The sequence below is a fragment of the Loxodonta africana genome, chromosome 7 (genome assembly GCF_030014295.1).
Source record: "Loxodonta africana isolate mLoxAfr1 chromosome 7, mLoxAfr1.hap2, whole genome shotgun sequence".
NCBI classification, from domain to species: Eukaryota; Metazoa; Chordata; class Mammalia; order Proboscidea; family Elephantidae; genus Loxodonta; species Loxodonta africana.
The window spans coordinates 7303943-7323812 of NC_087348.1; the positions used below are offsets into that span (position 1 = coordinate 7303943).

The following is a 19870-nucleotide window of genomic DNA, read 5'->3' on the forward strand; positions in this document are numbered from 1 at the left end:
AGCAGGAAAGAGCAGAATGGTCTGGAGTCCAGGACTTCACAGCTACCTTCTCCATGCTCCATGCTGTTCTCAGTTTTCCCATCTATAAAATTGGCACGCAATCCACTTCCTCCAGGGAGTGTGCCCTAGTGACTCCATTTCCCCAAATGTCTGGCCCCTATTCTCAACTGAAAAGAAACTCCCTCTCTCCAAATTGGAGCCAGAAAGTATCTCCTCAGACAAAGGAGGGGACGGCAACACTTATCCGCAAAGGAAAATGGCTAATGGGGAGCTTCAGGCAACTTCAGCTGAGGTAGCCTTGAACTGGGCCTCTGGTGGTGCAGGTGGGACACCTCCAGCAGGCCCCTGAGGGTGGGGCCTGGAAGGGCTCTATATTTCCCTGTCCAGCTTATGCCCTGACCCAGCCATGCCTTTTGACAGGCACCTCCCTGCCCAGTTTGGACTCCTCAGGCCCTGGTGAGCTCACCACCTCCTTCCCAGCCACTTCCAAGCACCCAGCCTGTGTCTGCCGAGGGCCTCCTACACACTACCCCACACCAACATGTGCTTGCTGCCTGTGCCTCGGGAGCCCTTGCGCCGTGTGGCCATGACCGGGGACACCCACGGCAATGAGATGTCTGGCGTCTACCTGGCACGGTACTGGCTGCAGGCTCCGGGGGAGCTACAGAGGCCTAGCTTCTCCGCCACACTCTTGCCGGCCAACCCAGAGGCCACAGCCGCCTGCCGACGATATGTGGGCCGAGACCTCAACCGAACCTTCACCAGCTCCTTCCTCATGTGAGTTCCCTCACTGTGGTCGTGCCCAGACCTGGTGGGCTGGCTCAGCCCTTCAGCCTGCCACTGAGACCCCCACCTCAAAATTCCTCCAGCCACCAGCAGGGCACTACCCCACCCCCCACCCCGTGCCTTTGCTCTTGTTCTCTCCTCTCCCTGCCACGCCGATTCCTCCCCATTTAAGAAATCAAGATAGATGTCACCTCCTTCAGGAAGCCCTCCCTGATCCCAGGCTTGGTCCCCAGACCCAAGGCACCCCTCAGATCAGCCCCACTGGCTGTGCTTACTTGTCTTGTGCCCCCAACTACCATTTACTCCTCCCCTCGATGGATAGTCACCAAGCCCTATCCCTGGGCCAGGCTCTGGCCAGGTTAGGTCAGAAAATGGGAAGTAGGACCCAGGTGTTGCCCAGGGGCATAGCGAGGGTAACGTGCACCCAGGGGCATCTCTAAGTTGCAACCCCCCAATTTCAAAATGAATAGACATTGATAGTGGTGACATGTCATTCCCCCCACTTGTCTGGCTACCTCAGTCAGACACCTTTCATATTTATGGCATCTCAGAATGTCTCTCTGCCCCTCAACTGCCGCCCCCTTGGAGTTGCGCCTGGCTACACCTCTGGTGTTGTCCTCAGCTTATTGGGGTGACAGAGAAGGAAGCCAGCAACCACAACGGAGGTGGCTAAATGCAGGGGTGGAGGCTACACAGAGCATCTAACCTGGCCAAGGGCAGACGGGGAGGCTGTGAGCAGCTCCCCAGCAGGAACCCTAGCTGGCCCAGGGAGGCGAGTGTCCCTGTGTCCTGGACTCAATGGGTTTTGGCAGCTGCCACCGCCAATAGCAGTGTGGGGTGGAGCTGAGGAGGGGGAAGGCCCCAGCCTCCCGACCTTTAGCTCAGCCAAGCTCCAAAGGGTGAGCAGAAGTAAACCAGGTGCAGAGAGGAGAGAAGGTGGCTCCAGTGAGGTACCCGCACATGCAAAGGCCTGGATGTGAGACCAGCATGGCGCATGGGGAGGTGTGGCCGGAGTTAGACATCATGAGACAGGCAGCACACAGGCACGGTCAGGCTGTGATGAGGGGTTGGATTTTATGGGTGTTGTGGGGAGCCCACGAGGGCGGTGAGCAGGGGCAGCCAGGCTGGCGGTGAAGGAATCCTGAGTGAGTCTCTCCTGCCGGCCCTCAGGGTCTTCTCTCCTGAAGGCAGCACCAGCTGCCTCCCCCCCCAATTAAACTGTTGATGACTGAAGCTGACAGGGTCCGTGCCCCGTTCCTGCCCCTGCAGTGCCAGGGCCGCCCCGGATGACCCCTAAGAGGTGACCAGGGCCCGGGAGCTGAACCAGCTGCTTCGGCCCAAGTCCTCCAGCCAGGCCTTCGACTTTATTCCGGACCTGCACAACACCAAGACCAACGTGGGCACCTGCCTCATCGCCAATGCCGCCCACAAAGTGTTTGCCATGCACCTGCGCCGGTACCTGCAGGTGGTCTGCCCCCCGCCCCCACCCCCGCGAGCACCTCCCAGAGGGCAGGGCAGGGCCGGGAGGGCGGGGGCGGGGGCGGGGGCGGGGCAGAGCGGATAGTGTCCCATCCTGGCCCGCCTGCCCTGGGCCTATGTTTCTTCTCGACCCCAGCCCCCCGGGCCTGCCACCTGCAGGTCCCCCCCTGGGCGTCTGACAAACACTTCCAAGCTGGTAGAGCTAGGCGGGACCAGCGCGGAGGTGCCTAGTGCTTCCTCCATTCTCCATCCCCTGAGCCTCAGTTTCCCTTCCCAAGTGGGCCGCGGTCCTGAGCCGCCCCTGCAGCCCCCAGCTGCAGATCCCCGAGCTGCCCTGCCGGGTCTTCGTGTACCAGCAGCCGGGAGAGGAGAGCAACAGCCTTGACTCGGTGGCCAAGAACGGAATGGGTGGGCGGTGGCTGGAAGTGGGAGGGGCCAGAGGAGGGGCGGCTCTCCCTGAGGGGGCGGGGTCTGAGGGCAGGGGCCCTAACCTCTTGAAGGAGGACCCTCTGAGCGCTTGCCTGACCCCTTCCCTCCCGCCCCAGCGCTGGAGCTGGGCCCCCAGCCTCAGGGAGTGCTGCGGGCCGACCTTTTCTCACAGATGAAGTCCCTGGTGGGCGCAGCTCTGGACTTCATTGAGCTCTTCAACCAGGGTGAGGCTCTGGGGGCTTGCGGGGAAACTGAGGGCCAGAGAGGAAAGGGCCTGGCCCAGGGGCCGGGGAGCCAGGCTTCCAAGGTGGGCCGGGATCCAGTGCAGCGTGGTCGCACGCGTGCTCCGCCCCGCGTCTGGAGGGGCAGCTCTCACACGCAGCCCCCACGTAGGCACTACCTTTCCGGCCTTTGAGATGGAAGCCTACAGAAACGTGAGCCACCTGGACTTCCCATGCACCAAGGACAGGGACCCGGCGGGCACTGTGCACCCTCAGCTGCAGGTATGTGTGTGAGGGCGAGATCCTGGAGTCACAGCCTGGGGGGGGGGAGGTCAGGAATATGGAGAAACTGAGGCTCAGGCTGGAGCCTAGCATTCGTCCGCGCGGCCCCTCAGAATCAGAAGCTGAGCGAGCCTGGGCTCTGCACCCTCGTCTCCTGCACCCTGCCTTGGCCCCAGCCCCTTGTGCTTACCTCCTTCCACTGGCGCCTCCACGCTCAGCCTGGCGCTGGGAGCCACAGAGATTCTCACGGCGCCTCTGGGGGGCTCTAAGGGGCTTCTCCACAGCCTGGACAGCCTGCCCCTGGACGGAGAAGGCAGAGGATCCGACATGTGGAACAGGCCTGGCCCAGTTCACCTGCTTTGGAGGTCCAAGTACAGAACCCTCTCTATATTCCAGCTAATTTCTCGAGCATATATAATTCCCCATGCCAATTAGCAGAGAACAGTACCTCCTACTCCAGGCCTTGGCTTCCTGAATGTTCCAGGAATTGGACCGTCCTGCTTCTACACCTGGCCCAGATGTGGGTGAGAAGAACAGGCAGTCGGTCAGGCGCTGCTCTCATTGCTGCCACACGGGGGCGCTGTTGAACAGGGTCCGTGCAGTCCTGTGGTCCTTGTTCCCAGTGGTACCCAGGCAGTAGGGTGCCCACGCTGGACACTGAAGCCCTAGCCTCCTTAGTAACTGTTCCTCTACCTCCACTCTCAGCTGTCCTGGGCAGTGGGTTCAGGCGGGCTTCAGAGGCAGCCACCTGTGCTGTTGGCACGTGCCCTCCTCTGCCCACCTCAAAGCTCTGCGGCTGAGCCGGGTGACCAGCCAGAGCGTTTCCTCCATGAGGAGTCCGCAGTGGGCCCGTGGGGTCCTCTCGTGCAGATGGAGCTCAGGTGGGAACCCCTTGATAGCAGAGGTGACCAAGTGATGATGAACCTCCAAAATGATGGGTTTCTGTTTCAGGGGCCCCTTCCATGCCTCTAAGCAAAAATTGCCACCTCCTCCCCCCACCACCCTTTCCCATCATCTCCGCCCATCCCTGAGTGGGACAACGGTGGCCTGGCTCCCATGGCAAGTGGAACCCCCAGCCATGTGGGGCAGCCCAGCTGACAGACCTGGCACCTGCTGAGGGCTCAGAGGAGCATGGGCACAAAAGACAAATTGTGGGGGGACTTAGATAGTTCAAATTCTTAAAAATGGATCAAAGTAACCACAGTAGGAAAAATCAGAATTTGGTTGGACTTTTTAATTCTTTTATTACAGCTCTGTGTCTTATTTTGAAGTGTTACCTTACTTACAATGGCACTGTGGTGGAGGGGACACTGTCCTTTCAGTGTTTCAGGCTGGGGGGTCTTATGTCGGCCCCACTCACCAACCATCCTTGCAGATGTTGGGTAATAGCACCCATTTGAGGTGAACTCTCCCACAATTTTAAAATGTGTTTAATAAACTATTACGTTGTGTGTATTGTGTGCCAGACACTGTTCTAAGCACCGTTAACTCATTTAGCTTAAATCTCAGAATGAGAGGAGGAGCTATCATAGTCCCTGATTCACAGAGGAACACAGAGGTTAAGTGACCTGCCCAAGGTCACACAGCTAATAAGAACTTGAACCGAGGCTTCCGTGTCTGTGCCTATAACCACTAGATGCACTTCCACAATGACAAAAGTCTTTCCAAGGTGACTCCCACCAAAACCAAACTCAGGGCCGTTGAATCAACTTCTGCTCATAGCAACCTCAATTTCTAGACACTTCAGGTTGGACTGTCATCAGACACCCTGTCACAGTTGATCTAAGGGGTGAAGGAGTGGGCAGGTAAGGCCACAAATGAGGGGCATAGCCAGGCCGGGGCAGAGGTTGGTCTCAGCACCTCTGCCCTTGGCTTTCCTCCCAGGACTGAGGCTTCGAGCCACTGCAGCCTGGTGCATCCAATTTCCAGATGTTCAGCGGCAAGGAGATGCTGTGTGGGGGGTCACCATGTACCCCATCTTCATCAACGAGGCCGCCTATTATGAGAAGGGCACTGCCTTCATCCAGACTGAGAAGCTCACGTTCTCTGTGGCCACCCTGCCCGCGCTGACCCCTACCCCCATCCCAGGTCCCTAACCCCAGCCACACCTGCTGGGCCTCAGGCTTCCCACCTGAACAAGGGGTCCAGAGACAAAGTTCCAAGCCCAGGAACAGCCTTTGCCACTAGCCACGCACCCCGCTCCTTGCCACTCCCCCTGCCCCAGGCCTCAGTTTCCTGCTCTATAAAGAGGGAAATGTCCAGGGGTCCGTGGTCACGTCCTCTGTTCTGCATGGTTCCTCTCTGGCTGAGGAGGTGTGTAGAAGAAGGGAGGGTGGGCCGTAGGTCTGACCCGATGTGGCCTTGGACCCACTGTGTGTCCTGGGGCCAGTGGTAGTGTCTCTGTGCTTGCAGCTGTCTATAGTGCCCTGCCCAGGCAGATCCTGCAATGTGAGGAAGCCTCAGAGAAGGACTGTCCTGGGGCCAGCAGTGGGGCTCCCAGGGGTGGCCATGACCCAGAGGGGGCATCAACCCCATACAACCCTGGGGCCAGAACAGCAGTCTGGGAGAGCAGAGGTGTGCACTCATGTCTGGGTAAAGCTGTGTACACATGTGCTTCTCAGGGCCTCCATACCTTGGGCATTCCTCTGCGGGGTCCATATGTGACCAGAAGCACAGCCCAGATAGGCATTTTCTGGTATGTCACACGTGTACACGTGTGAACACGTGTGTAAGATCGCCAGAGCCCATGGGGGCTCGGGGTGAACCAATCTGGGGAAGGGGTACAACTCTGCCCCCCAGGTCAGCCTGTACAACCACGGAGACACAGGGAGGAGGTGCCTTGGGTCGGGACAGAGGAAGTCCTACTAGGCAGGCCAGGCTCGCCTCTGCTGTCTGCCACCACCTGGGATGCTGTACCTCAATGTCAGGATGGGGGGCACTGGCAGATCCTGCCCAGGCACACACTGCAGGGTGTTCTTGGCCCCAAACCCGGAGGGCAGGACGCTCAGGGGCTGTAGACGCACCCCACCGGAGGCCCACAGGGCACAGTTCCTGGCCGGACACCAAGGCAGGTGGAGGCCAGAGCTGTGAGTCTCGAGGCACCCCTCCCCGGCTCTGTGCCCCCACCTGGCCCATCCATCTCCCCGCGGCCATGGCTGCCACACTGCTTCCTGGTATTGACCAGCGAGATGAGAAGGTGTGAAGGATATGGGGGCGCCAGGGACAGGCTGGCAGGCAAGATGGATGAGGGGGCAGGGAGCCAGGCAGTGCCTCGGGCAGGAAGGGCTGGCCAGTGGGGAGGGGAGGTACGGGAGTCAAGCCTGTGTGTGTATGTGAGTGTGGGTATCTGTGTGCACACTGTGTCTGTGTGTGCATGTAGGTTAGCACACATACACACACTCATACACATATCAGGAGCCACTGGGGCCCCAGGCTGGCCCACCCTGGTTGTCTGAGTTGAGGGGGAGTTGCCAGGCTGGTGTGGATTCCCCAAGCCCCACTACTGCCTCTCCCAGCTCCTCACTCACCCCACTGTGAATCTTGGGACATGGTGGCAGGCCACACCCCGCTGGGTGGCCCTGGGAGCTGTTGAGACCCCCATCATCAGCACAGAGCACTCCCATCTTGTCCAGCAGCAGCAGCCCTCAGCACTAGTGACAGGCTTCTTCCTTGCAGCTGGTGTGGGTCTGTGCCAGGGGTCACCCCTGCCCGTCACATGTCCCTGGGGTCAGCCCACAGCTCCACGAGCTGTGACCTCGGGCACAGGGGCTGTAACTGGCAGACACCCCTGAGCTGGAGAGAGGAGGGGTCTGCCCCTGGCGTGAGGCCCAACCTTTGGCCTCTCCATGCCCCATAACAGGCTCCCCTCTACTACCCCCACAGACCTGGGGACTCCCATCAATGGAGTTCCATCTAGTGCTTTGGCCTGGGGGGGCTAGCCTGGGTTGCTCCTTGGGCCATGTGGCAGAGCTCAAATGGCCAGAGAGAGCACTCTCAGCCAAGGGACTGGTGTCAGCTTAGGGGGGTTCCCCCCCACCTTCCTGACCAGTGGTCCCTGCATCCCCTGAACACCCAGCCCCGGGACTGGCTGGGGGCAGCCTTAGTCTCCGCTGGCGCCCTGATGGGGGCCAGGTAGGCACCATCAGCTGACATGGCCCCCAGCTCCAGGATGGGGAGAGCTACTGGTCCCTGGCTGGGGTAGCCTGGGCGCCACCACCCATGCAAGGCCACTTCAAGCAGAAGAGACTATGTACTTAGGTCAGTTGGGGAAACCAAGGCACCAAGCCCACCAGGGACCTGCCAGTGCTGTCCAGCTCACGGGGCCTGGCTTTCAGGAGGAGCCAGCTTCCTGCCCCCCAGGCTGAGGGCTCTGACAGCACTGGCTGGTGCTGCCCCCTCACCAATTTCACCTCAAGCTCATACCAGCAGGCCTCGCTGGGCTGCCCGGGCCCCAGGTCAGGGGTCTGGGCCCTGGTGAGAGTGCACTGGCCTCTACCATTCAGCCCTCGTTGCCACTGCCTCCCTGAGCCTCCCCTCCACCGTCCTCCGCCCCACCAGCCAGGCCTGGGCCCCTTTGGACCACCCAGCCCTTCCTCAAGACTGGCCCCGCCCTGCACCTGGGCCCATTGATCGGGAATGGCTGGGGGCTCTCAGCTGGGGAGGGGAGGGGAGACTTTGCAACGTCAGAGCCTCCCACCTACCCTCCCCTGCACTGCACCCGCCTGGAGCTGGCCTTGGACAATACGGTCTGAGAAGGTAACTTGGAGGGGGACTCTACACACCCCAGAGTCAGGGTTCCACCTGCGAGACCAGGTGCCAGCTCGGGTGGAAGAGATTTGGAGACGAGGACGGAGGGCAGTCGAGAGGGAAGGGCAGTCCTGCGGAGACTGGGGACAGCGTGTTCTGCGGAGACTGGGGACAGCGTGTCCCCCTGAGACCTGGGCTGTGACCGCCGAATGGACATGGAGACCAGGAGGGGCTGACCAGGGCCCCTCGGGTGGCAGTGCAACCAGACTCCAGCTGAGCAGGGCTTCTCCCACGGCAACCCCATGGCAGGTAGGGTGCGGGCAGTGAGGCAGCCCTGAGTGGGTAAGGCTCAGGCTTCAGGGTGGGTGAGGCATTCAGGGTGGGTGAGGCAGGGCTGGCACTGGGCTTGGGGATCATGGAGCCCCCCGGACCACAGACTCTCGGCAAGTGGGTGGGCAGGGGTACCCCAGGCAGGTCTTGGAGCCCTCCAAGGCTGAGCTGATGGGCTCACAACAGCCCAAGTACAAGGATAGGGGTGCTGTCAGGCAGGGGTCAGAGCTGTTTCTGGGAGGTGAGGCCCCACCAGATGTGTGTGACCTTGAACCTATCCTTGCCCCTCCCTGGGTCCCTTCAGAAATGGGCTGGGGGCCTGGACCAAAGGCCCCTAATTTCCCTTCCAGACCTGGGCCTCAGGGAAACTATACAGTCCTGGCCCAAGGGGTCTGGCCTTCAGAGAAACTGGGCAGAGACCAGCCACCCCAGAGTTCCTGAGAGTGCTAAGTGGGGCAGATTGACCCGGATGGGCAGTGGGTGGGCTCGTAGAAGACTCAGGAGCCAAGGTCTGTGAATATTCCTTGGGACTCCTCACCATGGACCCTGGGAGCTGGCACCGGTTTCCTGGACAACAAGCAGCTGCCCATCTGTTGGCCTGGCCCAGGGACATCAATATATCCATCCCTAGGCCCCGGGGTCCTCTGGGGGTACAGCCCTGATGTGGCATACCCCACTCAGGGCCTCCGGGAGAGAACCCCCCACACCCTCCAGGCTGCAGAAACCCTGGGGGCTTTAGTGAGGTGCCATTTCACACATGTGACTCTCAGGGCTGCTAGGGACAGGCCCACAGGCCTGGGCCCCACATGCCCACCGTGTGCCAGCCCTGGCCAGCTCTGTCCCCTGTCACCTCATGAGACACTCTGCCTCCCCAGGCATCCCTTCACCCACCTGTCTGTCCGTTTGTCCATACATCTATCTGACATCCAACATTCCCCCTCTGCTTAGGGGACCCCGCTGTTTTACAATGGTGTAAATACCTCAAAGCCATTCAGCAGGGGACACTGCTGTGAAGCCCTGGCCCCTGGTCCCCACCACTGCAGTTCCCCAGCCCTGCCTGGCCTCAGGCCCTGTGAGGCTGCTTTGAAAGAATAGATCTGTTCTTAGAATTAAAATTAGGAGTGGGAGATGACGATGCTTTAGTCTACGGCTTGTGACAGGCTTGCAGATAAAAGCCAGGGCTTTAGAAATAAGTGTGACCAAAGCAGAAAGATGATAGAATGGGCTTCTGGAGGCAGGACATGGGCAGGTGTTTGAGGTCAGGGATGGATAAGAGTAAATGGTGGCCAACGGGGGTCCACTCTCAGCCCCCGGTGGTGGAAAGCCCCCATCACGCCCTACAACCGCATGGGCACCAGCAGATCTCTTGCATCAATTACAGTGGGCGTTTATTGAGGGCCTACTGGGCACACTGTCAGATATGGAAACTGAGGCTCCCGAGATGCAACAACTGGCTCCAAGTCACGCAGACACACAGTGGCTCAAAGATGCGCTGGGGTGCAAGACCAGCACAGTCCCTGCCCTCCAGGAGCTTGCTGGGAAAACAGACCTTGAAATGCACATTTATTTATTTATCTCCCACTGTGATTCTCAGTGGGGTACCATGGGCACACAGAGTTCTGCAGTCAGGGAGGGCTTCCCGGAGGAAGAGGCATCTAGACGCATCCTGAGGATGAGGGCTGGCTGGGTGATGAGTGGGGGGAGGGTGGTGAGAGGAGCAACACCCACATTTTCGTCCTGTTTCCCCAGCCTTCCTCTCTGCCAGCCTCGGTGTAGTCACACCCTCAGAAACCTGTGCTCTGCCTGGGCCCGGCTCCAGCTGGGAGCCCCGGCTAGGCCCGCCCTTCCTGCCAGGCCCTTGCACCGGCTCCTCTGGGACCCCAGCCACAGCTGAGCCTGTTGGGCAGGGCCCCAAGAACCCTCACGTGTCCAGTGTGACGGTGCAGCTGGAGATGAAGGCTCTGTGGGAGGAGTTCCACCAGCTGGGCACAGAGATGATTGTCACCAAAGCGGGCAGGTGTGGGCAGCGAGGGCAGGGTGGAGGCGGGACTGGGGCCCCGCTTGGGCTGCTGAGCACGTGCCTCCGGCAGGAGGATGTTCCCCACCTTCCAGGTGAAGATCCTGGGCATGGACACGCTGGCCGACTATGCCCTGCTCATGGACTTTGTGCCCCTGGACGACAAGAGATACAGGTCTGGGCCAGCTGGGGGGATGGGGTACAAAGGTTTTGAGTGTTGAGACCAGGCCAGGGTCTCGGGCAGGGGCCAGTTTGAGCAATGTCAGGGGGGTCCAGCCTAGCCCGATGGTAGGAGGGGGCCCAGCTCAGGAAGCCTGGCATGGACAGAGGCCCACCCTGGGCAGTGGGCTAGCCTGGGGCAGGTAGAGTGGTCTAGCCTAGGGCAGCAGGGTCATCCGGTCCTCAGCAGGTGCACCCACAGCGAACTCAGGGCCTAGCATATTCCCTGGGCCTCAGGTTCCTCATCTGCAGACGGGGCTAGGGCCATACCTCCCACTCGAGCTGGTACACAGGAAGGCCTGGCACCAGGCGGGGGGCAGCGGAGGAGTCAGTGACAGCCCTGTGCCCCACCAGCCTTGGTCAGGCATGGCCCTGGAGGGCTAGGGGGAGTGGCTGAGGGGCTGGAGGTAGGGGAGGAGACGGGCGCCCTGGCCACCTGGCTCTGCTCCCCAGGTACGCGTTCCACAGCTCAGCCTGGCTGGTGGCCGGCAAGGCAGACCCGGCCACTCCGGGCCGCGTGCACTTCCACCCCGACTCGCCAGCTAAGGGCGCACAGTGGATGCGTCAGATTGTGTCCTTCGACAAGCTCAAGCTGACCAACAACCTACTGGACGACAATGGCCACGTGAGGCCCGGGCCATGGCGGGGAAGGGCTAGGCCAGGGCATGGGGGCTGGGGCCTGCTTGTGATAAGGCCTGGAGCCTGGGTTGGCCGGGCCTTTGGTGCCCTAATGGCCTTGGTGCCCAGCACCCCTGCCTGCTGCTGAGGGCCAAGGCAGGGAGGCTGAGCCCACCTGGCCAGAAGTCAGACAGCAGAGGGGACTGTCCAGGCAGGTGGGGTGGGGGTGGGGGACAGGAGAATGTTGTCTCACAGCACATGGTCACATGAGGCCCAACACCATCGTCTGGGCCTTCACGTACGTCAATGAGACCCCAGGCCACACTGCCCAGAGCATTTACAGATACACACGTATGAAGAAGTCCATCCGGCTAACAATTTTACGGAACACCTCCCGTGGGCCAGGGCTGCTGTGGGTGACAGACACAGCACTGTCTACGAGTGGTCAGAGACAAAGCCCCCTGCCCTCATAGGGCTCACATCCTGGGGTGGGGGTGGGGGGCAAACGGCAAACAAGAAATCAAGACAGTGAAGAATGCCAAGGAGAAAAAAGGAACCAGGGACAGGGGTGGAGACAGAGGGTGGCTGTTCCATTGGTGAGGGGTCAGGATGAGGCCCTATTTGAAAAGACATCTGAAGGCAGGGGACGGAGCCCATGCATATCCTAGGAGGAACCGTTCCAGGCAGTGCAAAGGCCCTGAGGTAGAGAAGGCTGGGCGAGTTTGAGGAACTAAAAGGAGCCTGCCCCTCCCCTCAAGTGGGTGCAGTGGACCGAGGAGGGAGAGTGGGAGGAGAGGGCCTAGAGGCGGTGGGGCCGGGCCCTGCAGAGCTTGTTGGCTGTGGGGAGGGCTCTGGCTTTTCCTCTGGGTGGGAGGGGGGCCACAGGAGGGCTTTGAGCAGGGGTGACAGGATGGAGTTGCCAGGGCTGCTGTGTGCAGAATGGATGTGGGGCAAGATGGAGGCATGGAGGCCAGCCAGGAGGCAGCTGAAGGAACACAGGGAAAGATGATGGTAGCTAGGCCACGTGGAGGCCGTGTGGGGGAGAGGTGGTCAGAGTCCAGATAGTTCTGAAGGTAAAGCTGACAATTAGGATGTGGGGTGTAAGGAAAGGTGAAGAAGAGCCAAGGATGCCGAACATGAAGTGGCCCTTGGCTCTCAAGTTCAGAACTGCAATGCCATTAAGAGAAACGACTGGAAACCAGGAACACCTAGGCTGGCTCCATTCTCCTCCAGCCCCAGCTGGAGCAGCCTCAGAGGCCCGAAAGGGCCCGGGGCAACCCCTCTGCCCTGGGAAGAAGGCCTTCAGCCTCAGGAAGGGTCTGCTGCCCCCTTCCCCAGATTATTCTCAACTCCATGTGCCGCTACCAGCCCCGCTTCCACGTGGTCTTCGTGGACCCACGCGAGAACAGCGAGCGTTACGCCCAGGAGAACTTCAAGTCCTTCGTCTTTACGGAGACCCAGTTCACAGCCGTGACGGCGTACCAGAACCACCGGGTGGGTCAGGCCGCAGCCCATTTCTCCAGGGTGGAAACTGAGGCCCCAGGCTCCTAGCCTACAAGTAAATGGGCAGACCGTTCCTGTGCTCCTTCTCTGGGGCTCAGTGGGCATCTGCCCACTCATTCCCCTGCCTTCACACCTGCCAGCTCCAGGGCCCCTGGGCCGAGGGGCCTGGGTCCTAGGGCCTACCTGACTGGGGGTCCAGGGAGCCCCACGGCCTTTCCCTGCTCGGAGCTGTCCTATAACCACACTGTCTCCTCTGCAGATCACCCAGCTGAAAATCGCCAGCAACCCTTTTGCCAAGGGCTTTAGAGAGAGTGACCCAGACTCCTGGTACCTCTGGCCCTGACCAGCTCTGTCCAGCCACAGCCCACTCCACCCCAGCCCCTCCCAGGCATCTCCTAAGACCCTGGCCCACAGCCCACAGGGCCCACCCTCAGCTCCTGACCCTACTTTCATGCCCTCTGACTTCTCCTGGGCCCCACCACCTGACCTGAGCATGATTGCAGCCCTGGGGTTCTTCACCTTGATTCCCCCATTCTTGCTTGGCCCATCTCAGGCCTGTGTCCCCACGACCCCTGCTCAACATTCCAGCCCGGAGTCAAAGCAGCCTCAGCCCCTGCCCACTGAAGGGCCCCACAGAACAGAAGAAAGGTAAGCGCCCAGCCAGATCCCAGGTAGCCAGCCCCTAGGCCACCAGAGCCACTGGGGACCTGTGTGGGCATAAAGTGAGGGGCAGAGATTTCTAAGACAATGTGGGGCCCAGAGCAGAGAGAACAAGGCAGGGACAAGATGCTGGGAATAGTGGTAGGGGTGTCAGGTGGACTTCCTGGAGGAGGTGGTTCCAGAGCTGGGCCTTGGGGGACTGGGAAGGGTTTGGACAGAGGAAGGAGGTGGAGAAGAAATTCCAGGCAGAGGGAAAGCAAGGACAAAGGCTGGGAAGGGGCTACCTGGAATGGAAGGAGCAGAAGTAGGGAAAGGGCAGGATCGGAAAGAAGGCTGGAGATGTGAGGGGAAGTCTGGGGTCCTCTCAGACCATCTCCTCCCTTACACCCCAACAAAGCTCCAGCTTCCGCCTCAAGGACTCCTGCCCGGCTCCACCAACAGCTGCTGGTCCCTCCTGAGACCCTGCTGGCCCCAGGCACCTACCGGCCACTCACCTACCAGAGCCTGTACCCTGGGGCCCCAAGCCCCGTCGGGGCCCCAAGGGCCCGATCAGCACCATACCCCCTCCCCAACATTCGGGCTGACAGAAATCAAGGGGGCCTGCCCCTCTCAGGAGGGCTGGGGCTCCTGTCCCCCACTGCTGTGTGCCTGGGGCCTGGCAAGGACCCGCAGTGATAGAGATGCCCCATGGACAGAGTCTTCCTGCCCTAGACCCACAGCAGCTGGGAGGGGGGGAGTCCACCTTTGCCCCACCCCCTCCAGCTTCACCTCTACAGAGACCCTCACTCACCTCTCCCCATCAGATCCAGCCTCTACCAAGGAGGGAAGAGCAGGTGGAGGCCCAGAGAGGGAGGTTACCCACCTGGAGTCACACAACAAGCCTGGAGTCATGCCAGGCTTGGAATCACATCTCTTGCCTCCCAACCCCAGGGACTGGGAATACATCCCCTCCTGCCTTGGGTGCGACTCCCCCAGTCTTCCTTCACCTCCCTCCCTGCCTCCCAACATTAAACCATTTGGCATGGTCAAAGCACTTCTGTCTTCAGAGGTTTGGGTGGGAGGGCCTCGGGACACAGACCCAGGACAGTCCCGCGTCAGCCCTGCCCACTGCTGTCTGGGTCCTGGGGAGCACGTGGTGATGGTGAAGGTGTTGACAGCAACACCAATCAGGGGCAGGACTGCACTGAGGGAACCTGGGACCCCTGCTCCCTGCCTCCTGTGCCCCATTGTGGACCGAAACCTCCGCTCTGGAAGGGACCTGCTCCCAGCAAAGTAGGGCCGCCATCCGTCATCCCCGCGTGTAGCTACTGTGCGCAGAGGGGTCGTCGAACCCTCGAGGAGCCGAGGTCTGGTAGGCAGTAACCGCACGGTGTGATTTGGGAATCCAGTGAAGACTCTAGGGAGGAGTTACCTACAGAAAGTGCCGTGTAAGCCGACATTTAAGGAAGGAGTAGGAATGGCCAGGGACAGGAGAGCAAAGGGCTCCAGGCCGTGGGGAAAGGCAGGGCAAAGGCCTGGCGGCTGGAGCCGGGGTGGAGAAGGGGCTGGGGGCTGCGCGCACCACCCAGCGGAGCCAGGAGGGAGGGACAAGAGAGTCAGCCCGGACACCACTCCCGCGGCCCCTGACACGTCCTCGGCCTCCGGAGGGGATCCCATGGGCCCTCTAAGCGCCCACTGACTGAACACTTGGGGAGGGACCGGCACACGTGGGGGCGGGAATCCGCGGGGTCCAGGGGGACCTCATCCGCCAGACACCCCGACTCCGGTACCCCGCGGTCCAAAGGGCCGGGTCTGGTCGCCCTGCTAGCGTTGCCCGAGCATACCCAAGAGCTCTGGGACCCTCACCAGCTCCTCCCAGCTCCGCTCCCACCGCCTTCCCCTCAGGCCCGCCCGGCCCCAGGGCCGTAGGACCACGCCCTTTCGGGCCGCGCCCCGCCTCCCGCCCGCGCCCCCGTCACTTCAATTGGAGGCTGCGCTCTAGGTCCCGCCCTTAACCACGCCCCTCCCCGGAGTCCCTTCCAGGCCCCGCCCCGCCGCCCTCTCACCCCGAGTCCAGCCAAGGCTCCGGAGCAGGCCCCGCCCCTTGGAGGCCCCGCCCACAAGGCCCGCCCCCGCCGGCGCCCTTCGGGGCACCACGTGGTGGGCGGGGCGGGGCCTCCAGGCCCTACTGGTCCCGCAGCGGCGCCGACTGTGTCCCGGCGGCGCCCGGTCCGGACATGCTGCCCGAGTGCCTGTCGGCGGAGGGCGAGCAGCGCTGCCGGCGGCTGCTGGCGGGGGCCACGGCCCGGTACCGCGCGCGGCCCGCGGCGGCCGCCGTGCTCGTGCCGCTGTGCTTGGTGCGCGGGGCCCCGGCGCTGCTCTACACGCTGCGGTCCAGCCGCCTGGCCGGGAGGCACAAGGGCGACGTCAGGTACACGGTCGGGACTGCCTCCCTGCTACGGAAGAGGCTGCGGAGCCCCGAGGGCGGCAGGCACTTCAGCTCTCCGCGCCTCGGTTTCCGCCTCTGTAAAATGAGTCTGTGAGCGCCGGTCCGCCCCCCGGATGCGGCGAGGAGTCAGCGACCCGTGTCCCCCGCCCCGAGCCTGGCGCCCTCGCCGCGCGTCCCCTACCACTTCGGGCTGACGCCTCTGAGCTCTTTCCCCTCTCTAAAAGGCAGGAGCCCGCCCCCTGCCGGCGACCTTGGGGAGGCTCGGGTCCAGGGTCCAGGGGCCGAGGATGCGCCCAGGGCAGGACTGCTGAGCCTCCCGACCCTGCCCAGCCCCCCGGAGGGAATTGAGAGTGCTCTAGGGTCCATGTCAGCGCCACTGGCACCTCCGTAGGCAGCATCTGGGTGTCTGAGTTGTAGGCCCTTCTTACCCCTTATAGCGACCCTATAGAACTGGCCTATAGAGTTTCCAAGGAGCAGCTGGTGGATTTGAACTCCCGACCTTTTGGTTAGCAGCCAAGTTCTTAACCACTGCACCACCAGAGCTCCTCCCAGCTTCTAGGTCCCCATATCCCACCCTGCACTGCTCAGGGCTGAGGGGACCTCTCCATCACCCTGGTTGCTCAGGGAGGTAAACTGAACCTTTGGAGGTCATGTGACCTGCCCACAGCCTCACTATAAACTAGGAACAGAGGCAGGTGATGCTTAGGTGGGTTACTGGCCCTTTGCCATTGCCACCACCACCACCCCCACCGTGGACCCCAGAACCCCTCACTCCTACCACCCTCTTCCATGGCCCTAATGACCCAAGGACCAGCTTCCTGTGCCTGCTCAGTTTCCCAGGTGGCAAGTGTGATTCCACTGACCAGGATGTGGTGCACACAGCCCTGCGGGAGACACTGGAAGAGGTCGGCCTGGCCGTGCCTGAACAGCAGGTGTGGGGGATCCTGCACCCCGTGTCCGACCAGGTGAGCCCACCAGGTGGAGGCCACCACCAGCCTGACCCCATGCCCTCATTTGGCTATCCGTTCCATGAGACTGTACCTGTCCTGGCCTAGGAGGTGAGAGGGACCCCAGGGACAAAGAGAGGGGTCATGGACACCAGCACAGGTAGAGGGTGGCCTAGCACCTGCCTGGCACTCATGTGTTTCACACCCACAACACCCCTTGGTATTTCTATCTCTCTTTGTGTGCAGTGGTTAATGTACTTGGCTGCTAACCAAAATGGTGGTGGTTCAAACCCACCACCTGCTTGGCAGGAGAAAGCTGTGGCAGCCTGCTTCTGCAAAGATTACAGCCTTGGAAACCCTGTGGGGCAGTTCTACTCTGTCCTCCTAGGGTCTCTATGAGTCGGAATTCTACTTGACAGCAATGGGTTTGGTTTTTTGACAGATTTGGGTACTGAGACTCAGGTCAGTGGAGGGTCTCAGGGTGAAGGGGTGAGCCACTCAGCATGGTGGGTGAGGGTTGGGGAAGGCCTCACAGGGCAGGCAGGGACAGAGCTGGGACTTGAATGAGTGGGAGATTTTAGGTAAGGGCAGATTGTTCTAAGTGGAGGGAAAGGTCTAGAAAGGCCCAGAAGTCTGGACTGGTCCAGTGCACGGTGGGCTCAAGTCAGTCGGTGTGAGTGGAGGGAGCGCAGGGGCAGGGCTGGGTGGACATGGCCCCTGGAAGGCAAGGGGAGTCTTCTTCCAGGCTCCCTTCCCCCAGTCCCAAGGCCTTTGCTTCCCCTGATGGCCTGCCCTCCTCCTGCCCCAGCAAAAAGCCACTGTGGTGCCCGTGCTCGCCAGCGTGGGCCCCCTGGACCCCCAGAGCCTCAGACCCAACCTGGAGGAGGTGAGCATGGGGACAATGGGGGTCAGGCTGTCCCAGTGGACAGTAGCAGCCCATCCACTGTCCACCCACCCTCTGCCTCCTGCCACCAGGTGGATGAGGTGTTTGCGCTGCCCCTGGCCCACCTGCTGCAGGCACAGAATCAGGGCTATACCCACTTCTGCCAGCGTGGTCACTTCCGGTACACACTGCCTGTCTTCCTGCACGGGCCACACCGCATCTGGGGGCTCACAGCTGTCATCACCGAGTTCACCCTGCAGCTGCTGGCACCAGGCACCTACCAGCCCCGACTGGCTGGCTTTCAGGTGCCCAGGAGCTGAGGACCTGGCACCAGCAGCCCCCACCTTCGCCTGGCCAGGCTGGTTCCATTCCAGGACTGAATAAAGAGCCATCTCCAGCTCTGTGGCTCTTGCTCCTTCCACACTGGGGCTGTGACCTGGGCAGAACCCACTGGACAGCTGGCCTCCTGCCTGGGGCCTCTACTCAGTCACACTGTTACCCACGGCAGGGGCCATTTACTGAGTGCTTACCGTGTGCCAGGCATGGTGTCACATCTCTCATTTCACCCTCATAGCAGCCCTGTGGAGCAGGGCCAGAACTGCCCCCACCTGGCCAGGCTGGGCTCAGGGAGGACAGACACCTTGCCCGAGGCTACCCCAAGCTGGGGTTTGAGCCATGTCTCTGGCTTCAGAGCCCAAAATCCCAGTCACTGGCTATCAGCCTCTGGGCCTGGCTGACCATGTGCTGGGGGCTCCAGGAATCGAGAGGAGTGAGGTGAACCCACCACCCTGCATTTTGTTGTAAAGCTCCAATACATCGAGCCCCTACCTTGTGCCAGGTGCTGAGCTCAGGACACATCTGAGAACCAGCCAGATGTTCTCCTGTCCAGGGCGGGGGGTGCTCACAGTCTGGGGAGACCTTGGACCAGGTATTAGTATGGTTATACATTGTACATTATACACAGATAATAGTGCGATTACACATCCATGATGGAGACCAGGGTTCCGTGAGAGGGCTGAGGGGGTGGATGGTCCAACTGGAACATGGTGGTCATGGCAAGTGATCGAAAACTCCACCCACTAACTGACTTTGCAAAAGGGATTGTGGTTACAAAATCCAGCGATAAGGTAGCTTCAGGCATGGCTGGATCCAGGAGCTCAGGGTCTCCTATTCCCTTGTGCTTTCCACTGCTGGCCTCATGCTAAAGAGATCATTTACTCCAGAGGGGTGAGAGATGAGCTTCCCATCAACAGAAAACAGCTTCTCTTTCCTGCCCAGGCTAACCCACAGTTATACTTCATTGGTCTGCCTTGGGTCACATTCCCTCCCCTGAGTCCATTAAAAGGGCCTCTAGATTTGGGATACTTTACTTGACAGGGCTGGAGGCACAGCCCAGGCCTGGGGGGGAGGGGGTTAAACCCCCTGGATTAAGTAGAAAAAAGGTGGCCCCCAAAGGACAACTGGGGGGGCGAGAATGGGGAAGGGATGTTGGGCAAGCAAGACCAGCCAAGGTCGGCTCCAGGGAGTGACCTTGAAACTGAAGGTAAGCAGGAAAGGGCCAGGTCAAAAGGCAGGGGGTGTGGTGGCTTGATACGTTCAAGAACCCAAGCAAAGCAATGGAGATGGTGGTGAGGGGTCTGGAGAGATGCACAGGGACACAAGGGCCACTGAGCCCACCACAAGGACAAACCACGGAGAGGGTTTTATTTAAAGCCAGTGGGGGGTGAGGGAAGGAGGGAGGTGAAGTGATCTAATTCGTGATATTAAAAGCATGAGCTGGCTAGTGCTCTGGGGCTAGACTGTTGTGGCCTTCCTCCTCCCCTTCCCTTCCCTTCCCCTCGTATTTCCCTACGCCCCGCCCCTCCTCCCCACGGCCCTGCCCCTCCTTCCCTAGCAACCTTTCCCGACATCCTTTCTCCTATATACCCTTCCCCCCACCACACTCTCCCCTCCCGTTGTCCCCCACGCCCCATTTGTCGCCTCTGGGCCTCCAGCCTCCAGAGCCACATGATGGGGTAAAAATAACTCCCTTTGAAAGAACGTGTGAAGGGGGCGTGTGGAAGGGGTAGGGAGGCTGAACCCCTGCACTGTGGAGGGATACTTGGGGGGAAGGTGGGAAGGCGATGCGCCCCCTGGGCTCGGATGCAGCACCCCCCCCCCCGCGCCGTGGGCTCCGGAAGGCCCCGCTGGTCACACTCTTGCTCACACGGGTCACCTCATCACGCGCTCTGCCTCCCCAGGGCACACCTAATACCAGCCGCGAACCAAGCCAGGTGGAGGCGGTTCTCGCGGCGGTAAGTGACCTAGCCGGGCCTGGCCCCC

The 19870-nt window shown here is 61.0% G+C and overlaps 3 protein-coding genes across 3 annotated transcripts; all 3 read left to right on the forward strand.

The window, feature by feature from the left end:
- The first annotated feature begins 451 nt into the window (after positions 1-451).
- Positions 452-5293, forward strand: ACY3 (aminoacylase 3). Its single transcript, XM_064288952.1, is given in 7 exon segments — positions 452-777; positions 2056-2251; positions 2580-2673; positions 2811-2918; positions 3088-3197; positions 5082-5157; positions 5160-5293. Coding segments are annotated over 7 exon segments (954 nt in total). The 5' UTR covers positions 452-541.
- A 4992-nt stretch (positions 5294-10285) lies between these two features.
- On the forward strand, positions 10286-14749 carry TBX10 (T-box transcription factor 10). Its single transcript, XM_064287667.1, has 5 exons — positions 10286-11134; positions 12466-12621; positions 12890-12957; positions 13184-13278; positions 13688-14749. The coding sequence occupies exons 1-5, from the start codon at positions 11069-11071 to the stop codon at positions 13963-13965; spliced, it is 663 nt and encodes a 220-aa protein (XP_064143737.1). The 5' UTR covers positions 10286-11068; the 3' UTR covers positions 13966-14749.
- Positions 14750-15479: 730 nt separating this feature from the next.
- Positions 15480-19627, forward strand: NUDT8 (nudix hydrolase 8). The gene is made up of 4 exons (XM_064287669.1): positions 15480-15700; positions 16551-16683; positions 17474-17551; positions 17641-19627. The coding sequence occupies exons 1-4, from the start codon at positions 15507-15509 to the stop codon at positions 17866-17868; spliced, it is 633 nt and encodes a 210-aa protein (XP_064143739.1). The 5' UTR covers positions 15480-15506; the 3' UTR covers positions 17869-19627.
- Positions 19628-19870: the final 243 nt, after the last annotated feature.